Raw genomic sequence first — 7,363 nt, forward strand, 5'->3', positions numbered from 1 at the left:
AAATTACTTTACATGGATGCGTTACATACAGCGGGACATGTCCAGACAAATCTGGGGTCTATTTACGCCGCGGATGTTTGTTTCATATCACAAATAACGATGGGGATGGTGTTAATGGAGAGAAACTCAGCACATCCAGAGGAATTAGAAGCTCATTTCCCATCTTACAATTATTATTTCCTTCAGATTTTGCTTGATAAGTTTATAAGTTGGCAACACTATGGTTCAAAGACAACTCATATGTTTATTAAGCATGGTAAAATGTCCCATATTTACATTCTTGTTTAATGGTTTTGATGAGTTGATTCAAAGGGTCCTACCAAATACATCCTATTCACAGTGTGGGTTTAAAACACCACTGTTTAACATTTTACAGAACAAAAACATGTAAAGTTATCTCAGTTTTTTATTGGAACATACTGCATAAAGGTGGGCAATAGATAAAATCCTTTATCTGGGTGCATGTAAGTGTCTATGGAAATATTGGTCACCTAAATGTCATTATATAGTTATGATTTTAGCATATCAATTTAGAAACTGTTTGCTGAGAGCAATGTTTGTTTTTTGGCTCATCCAAATGAATGAAATGGTTGACAAACTGATGCAAAAATCATACAAGAATCCATGCCCATAATATAGCTACACCCAAAGATATAAAAGGATTGACTCCACAGTATCAGTGGATCTCTGATGGGAAATAAATGCATCTAATCTTACAGAACATAGTATATCATCTTTTTTTCCCAATCCTGTGCTACATGTAGGTCTAAAAAATGTGGTTTATGTCCAACACCGCCTTTGAATTAAACACACGCATTGATATTTTGACATGTTTAACTTGTTATCCACACATCAATGACACAGCAGAGTCAGAAAAAGTATAAGGAAAAAAAACTTTTATTGTTTCACTCTTCATATCTGTACAAATACCATCAAACTTTGTATGTACATATGACATTTACATAAAAAATACAAAACTATATATTCATAACAGAATTTTGTATTTCTCTTGTGATGTTTGAAAATAAAAATGCATTCTGAGAAAAAAAACAAAAAAGAAACAAAGTGATGAAGTCTGATATAGTGTCGAGTACTGCAGTACGTTAGTCCTATTTCAGCTCTGCGAGAGCAATATGGAGCACATTGGCAAGAAGACAGCACACAAATGTTAATGGCACATTGTTTCCAAAATAATCAAGTATCGTCCAAAACTTACCTCTGCTCTAATGTGGTGAGACAAAATAAATGCTATTGAACAATGTCTAAAGTTGTCGTCTCCGTGTTGGAAACAAATCTAAAGGGCTAAAACTGAAGAGTAACCAAAACAAAAAAGAACAAGAAGAAGAAAAGAAAAACAAATGGCTCTTATTTTTTCTCTTCCATTTCATCACTGCTGTGTTGCAACTTTTACAATGCTCTTTTGCAAAACCATTGAGATAATCCCTTTGGTCAGTTATTATGAGTTGTAAACAAACCAGAAACACTTCTGTACATAAAATGATTGATATATTCCCAATAAATAAACACACAGCCTAAACATGCATTTACGTATGTGTGACATAAACATCTGTGATAGAGATTTGACAGAAACAAGCAGATTTTTACAGCTCAGGGAATGCAATTTACAGCTTGTAGAGGACTTATACTTACACGGTAACATGACAAATAAATAACACTGCTTCTCTTTGGACAAATATATTTCTTCATGATAAAAAAAAGAAAGTAAAAGGGACAACAACAAAAAAAGGGGGGAAATGAGTGGTAACACAATATATCATGGTAGATAGTAAGCCTGACATTGTAAATGTATAAATTATAAATCACAAAAAAAGTATAAATAAACATCTAGCAGACTGAACTATATGTATACTTCCTTTTTCTTTAAAAAATAAATAAGCATACACATAATGTACAGTATGGACATGATTCCTTGCCCTAGGACTGCTCCCCTAGTGATGGGGGCCTATCCATCCAGTATAGAAGATATATGGACATAGGCCATGTAGTCTGAGTCCTCATCTTCCTCATCCTCCTCCTGGTCTTCTGTAATGGCTATATGGGAGAATATATGGTAGCTGTTGTATGAATATGGACCACAACAGCGCAGAATATCACTGAATGTTCTTTAAAAAAAAAGCTCACAGCAAAGCCACTGGCACACAGCCCACCTTATGTTTCTTTTTTATGTGTGTGTAAATGTGTATGTTTGTGTTTATGCATCTGTGTGTGTGAAGAAGAGTCTGTGTGACTTGGCATCAACAATTACTGTGGCATTCTCAATTATGCAACTGCCATTTATATAATCTAGCAAGTCAGGGCTGCAACAAGAGAAAAAAGTGGGGTGCATGGAGAAGAGGAGTGCATGGGAGGTTGGGTAGGGTGGTTGCAAGGTGGGTTGGGGGGGAGCGGGTATGGGGGCACTGAGGCTGATGGTTCCAGTAGCTCGGGTCTCTTTTGGGCAGATATCTTGAAAGCAGACACACATAACACAGAAAAGTGCCCTTGTGTTCTCGGATTTGCTAGTTTCCTTTGCTCTGATTATTCTTTTCTGGCTCAAACATACAGGGAGGGAGGACTCTGTGTCACAGCCTGGCCTTAGCAAGCAGGTCAGAGATCATTAACACAGTTCTGAGGTATTTTCTTTTTTTTACAGAAGAGATTTACATCGGACACTTAATTAAAAAAAAAAAAAAAGCACACAAGCGAGAGCAAGAGTGACATTACAAAAAAAAGAAAGGAAAAAAAAAAGGCAGTCCCTCATCAATCCGAATGGATTTGTCATTTCTGATACATATTCTGGTAGACAACACATTCACTGGAAACAGCACGAACAATAAAAGTTAGCTGGTAAATATCTTTTTTTTTTTTTTTTGTCTTCTAATAATGAGATGAGACGTAAGAAAGCGTGGTTCTACAAGCTTCTGATGCTTAATCCTGCACACTGTAAAGTATCACATTTCTATTTAGCTCATGAGGTGATCATAAAGTTGGTCCCTTGGATTCCATTGTATACCTTAGGCACATCACATTAAGGTACTCAGTCAGGAGAGAGATACTGACAAGGAGACGCTCTTCTACATCGCAACTTGGAATGTAAATCCGATACTCCCTTGAGGCTATTGTTCAACTTGATGTTTTTTCCCCCCCAGATATGTGAGCGCATGAATGCCTCACTCTGGTCTACAGATATGTAACGACATGAATATCAAAATCCATCCATTATCACTAACATGGCACCAATGTTACAATCACCTTATGCACATCATATGAGTATATTCAAAGGTATTCTGTTCTTATTGACATGTTGGCAGTGTGGTGTATGTCACAAGAGGCAGTGCATTTTGAATTGATTGATTACAGCCAAAAGCAACAAAAAAAGAAAAAAAAATAATACAAAAAAAAAAACACAAATAAACTATTACCATGAAATTAGCAATGTGACCATGGAATTTACAAGCTGTAAAGATATGACCACTATCATAAAAATAAACCATTACTGATTAAAAAAAGACTGCATGAGATTTCAGGTGACCTGCTCCTGCAGGTCACTAGCATTAACTTATAGCTAGGCTTTCAGATATCAGGATTGTTCCACTGCAAACAAAATTAGTCTCCTTTAATATTTGCGTTAGTTTAATGGAGTTAGCTTTTCGAAGACTTTTAGATAGAGTCTGCTGATATATATGTAGCTATGCTTTTTCATTCACCTCTCTGTTACTTTGTTTTGCAGAAGAATTGAGAAAAAAAGTAAAATAAAAAAAACAACAACAAGAACACAAGAACAAAAGCCAGCGACAAAGACAACGTCATGCAAGTTCTTCTATTCCCAAGTCCTTTCTGCTTGCTTAAGCTGTGCTTGGTGGTGTGGCTGGGGTGGGAGTTTGGGGGGGAGAGTTGGGATGGAGGGGGACTTTCAAGGGGAGGTTTTTGTTTGAGAAGCAACATGGAATATTGTCTTTTGCTCAGAGAGGGAGGAGGGTGTTTTTGTTTTTTTTTCATATTTTTGCTTTTGTTATTTACTTACAGTTGCAAGATCCTGAGTGCTTGACTTCCAGCAGCACCCCCAAAGAGCAAGCTGCTTGCTTCATGGCACATTCACTGGGATATGTGGTGTTGTCACTGGCACACACTGCCTCATCCGTCCTGCTCTCCGGACAGGTCTCATCACACAGCGAGCAGCGTCCCCGGCTCATCCGAGCATCCCACAGACACTTTTTCCCCGCGCTGCACTGGATGTCCTCACACGACTTGGCCTCTAGAAGCAGAGAGGAAGAAACAGGGGAAACCTTTGATTAGATGGATTATCATGAATGCTTTTCAAGCAGGATCAGATGACTGCTGAGTTTTTGGAGACCTGAGCTAGGAATAAAAACTAAATCCTGTTTTATATGGTTAGGGTCTTGTGGAGGGGAACACAAAGTTATGTTTAAGTTTGCATTCAAGACTTAGATTGACTGCCTTCTGGATAAGAATCCATCTGACTCAAATATTAACTTGAAGCATGTCTTCATGGCCCCCAGCACTCCCCTGTTTTGCTCTCTTTCTCCCTCCCCCTCTACTTCCCTCTCTCCCATATGGGATAGTGCTGCCAACATCAGGAAATAATAAGATGTCTATCATTTCTTGAGCAAACACAAGCAACTACCAAACACACACACACTCTCTAAGACCCCCTCCTCAGTGGAATGTTGGCAAAAATGAGCAGTGAATAACTGCAGAGCTGGCCGGGGAGAACATGCACTTAAACAATATTCAAAGTCAGGGGGTGGAGGTGCTCTAAGGGAGTCTCACACTCTCACGTCTCTAGTTGCACACTTACTGACGCATTTTCCCTCATATGCCACTCCAATGGATCTGCCGAGAAGACAGGTAGCTCTTCTCAGGTGACACGCGCTGGCATAGATGATCCCATCGTTTCCACACAGGTACTGCTCAGGCGACGTCACCTCGGGGCAAATCCGATTACACGTCACACAATATGCGTTGTTTGTCTGGTCCACGACGCATGTGGAGCTGCCGGGGCACAAGACGTCACGGCATGTTTCTGTCGAGACAAAGAAATTGCAGGATTTCGTGAAAACGCGACACGAAATACCAGAAAAAACGCTGGATTCTTGGCACATGCAGCTTTGAGAAATGTGGAAGTGGGAAGAATTTAAAAACAATATTTACTCACTCTTGCACTTTCCCTGGTACTGCACGTCCAGGTCGGGGTGGCCTTTACATTTCGCCTTCAGCAGTGCGCATTCGTCTTTGTAGGTCTTTCCATCAGAGCCGCAGACTGGCCCTTTCCAGGTGATGTTGGAGCAGTCTGGCGCGCACACGCAGCGCGGCTTGCTTCTTCTGTTCATCTTGCACCTCTTTCCAGGCCCACAGTCAACATTATCACAGGTCTCTAAAATAATAAAAAGTCTGTGTTATGGGATGCTGGAGATGATTTTGGCCTTGTGCGTAAAATAACTCTGGCGGATAAAGTACACATTAAAGGAATAATTTACGCACGATGATGTGCGTAAATCAGATCAGCATTTGGATTTATTACGCGAAATGGCTGAGGATGTGTATTATGAGAGAACGAAGGGAAATGAGTGCACCTCCACCTTTGCAAGGTATGCAATTAGGAGCTCCGCCATTGAAGATCATCCACCTAAAGAGCGTGCTGTTGGGGACGTCCTCCTCAGTCCAGGATGTCCCCAGTCTTCCACTCCGACAGCACTCCTCCCTGCTCATCCCGGGCATGTAGAGCACCTGGCACCTCCCGTTCTTCCCCTGCTGCAGCCAGCAGTTCCCAGCTGTAAACAGAAAAACAAAAAAATACTCGAGTGTCGCATGTTGAACGTCTGAAACCGCTGACCCAGACGCACTAGACACACACGCAGCCCGTATTATCCGAGACGCTCCCTCCCTCCCTTTCGCCCTCCCGGCAGTATTTTGTCTGATTTTTTTTTTCTTTGCTAGACTGTTAACACTTGCCTATCCCATCTGTGACTGACAGCCCTTACAATGCAGCCACAAACCAAAAAAGTAAGAAGAATCTTTGGAGGGGGGTTTCCTTTATTCCTAGAGCCTCCTTGTTATCACTGGACAGAAAGTGGAGCGTCTAGACAGCGTTAAATTGCAGCCAATCTCCTTCAGAAAACCACGGTCTTTAGCTAAACACACCACCGTCTCCAACGCCTCAGAACAATATCCCAGACATGTACCCACCAGACAATGCCTTGCCTTATAATAAACCAGTGTAAAGTTTATTTTAAACACGCAAAAATGCAAAAACAAAACAGTTATCCTATTTCTGTGGTACAAAAAATATCCTTTGATCCAGACAACAGCAGGATGTCTAAACCGACACAGACACATATGACATTAAGTGTTCATGAACTGGCGTGGTTCTTAAATTGAAGACAGATTTCTATTTGAACTAAAAGCTCCCGATGGAAATTATATCTACAAAACTCTCCAGTTTTATTATATTTTGTAGAAAGTAAAGATGTAAGATTGCAACAAAAAAGGTATTTTTGCACACAATGCCGAGTGGATATGTGCGGGAAATATATCAATAACACGACCATAAACTCATTGTGGATATTTTGAAGTTTGTTACAGGATTGACTGCAGCACCGTGAGACATTAAACGCTCATACAAAAGTATCAGAACATGCTCAGGTATTGTGGAGAGCTGGCGCTGCCACCAACGCGGCGTGGCGGCTTGTGCGCCTGGCGAGGGCTGCAAAACTTGCTATAGTCTCACTTTGAAGTGTCCCATATGGCACCTGTTTTATGGACGCTTTACGCACGCACTGTCTGATGGACAGAGAGTTTTTTATCAGCGGGAAAAAAGGAAACTCACTTTGAAAAGTTTCTCGGTTGCAGCAAGTATCCGACACAGGGCGCGTTTTGTGTCTGACAGCATGTCGAAGTTTTTCAAAAACGGCAAGAATAGAAGAAAATGGATGAGGAGAGCTTACCTTGAACTTTTTGATGTTCCATGAGGTGACAAAGCCATATGAACAAGAGAAAAAAGCCCGGGTGAAGGTGGTGTTTCAGCATCCTAAACATGATGGAGAGGCAAAGTGAACTACGTATTTGACACAGGCAGCGCAAAAGTAATCTGCTTAAGGTGGCAGTGTTGAATAAGTGTCAGTCTGAGAATGCAGCCTCTCTTTTTAAATCTATAAGGGGTCTCGGGTTGAGACTCTGGTGGGCGGTCTCCTCTTCTGTGGGGGTGGGGAGATTTTTTTTTCTTACCAAAGTTCTTTCAATCCCAATCAGGTGACATCGTCACAGGCAACTTTCTCTTATCACAATAATCAGAGAATATGAAGATAGGTCTGAATCTAATAACGAAAAAGAAACACCGGAAACA

The 7,363-nt window shown here is 40.7% G+C and overlaps 1 protein-coding gene across 2 annotated transcripts; it reads right to left on the bottom strand.

Moving 5' to 3' along the window:
- Nucleotides 1-879: 879 nt before the first annotated feature.
- On the bottom strand, nucleotides 880-7,163 carry fsta (follistatin a). 2 transcript variants are annotated; one of them, XM_033620608.2, is made up of 6 exons: nucleotides 6,966-7,163; nucleotides 5,595-5,792; nucleotides 5,177-5,395; nucleotides 4,820-5,044; nucleotides 4,025-4,255; nucleotides 880-2,052 (listed from the first exon to the last, which is right to left on the bottom strand). In XM_033620608.2, exons 1-6 carry the CDS (start codon nucleotides 7,054-7,056, stop codon nucleotides 1,964-1,966), a joined length of 1,053 nt encoding a protein of 350 aa, XP_033476499.1. In that variant the 5' UTR covers nucleotides 7,057-7,163; the 3' UTR covers nucleotides 880-1,963. The 2 variants fall into 2 exon arrangements, with proteins under 2 accessions (XP_033476499.1, XP_033476500.1); XM_033620609.2 differs by having other exon boundaries at nucleotides 5,601-5,792; nucleotides 6,966-7,161.
- Nucleotides 7,164-7,363: the final 200 nt, after the last annotated feature.

Source organism: Epinephelus lanceolatus, chromosome 9 (genome assembly GCF_041903045.1).
Source record: "Epinephelus lanceolatus isolate andai-2023 chromosome 9, ASM4190304v1, whole genome shotgun sequence".
In the NCBI taxonomy this organism is placed as follows: domain Eukaryota; kingdom Metazoa; phylum Chordata; class Actinopteri; order Perciformes; family Serranidae; genus Epinephelus; species Epinephelus lanceolatus.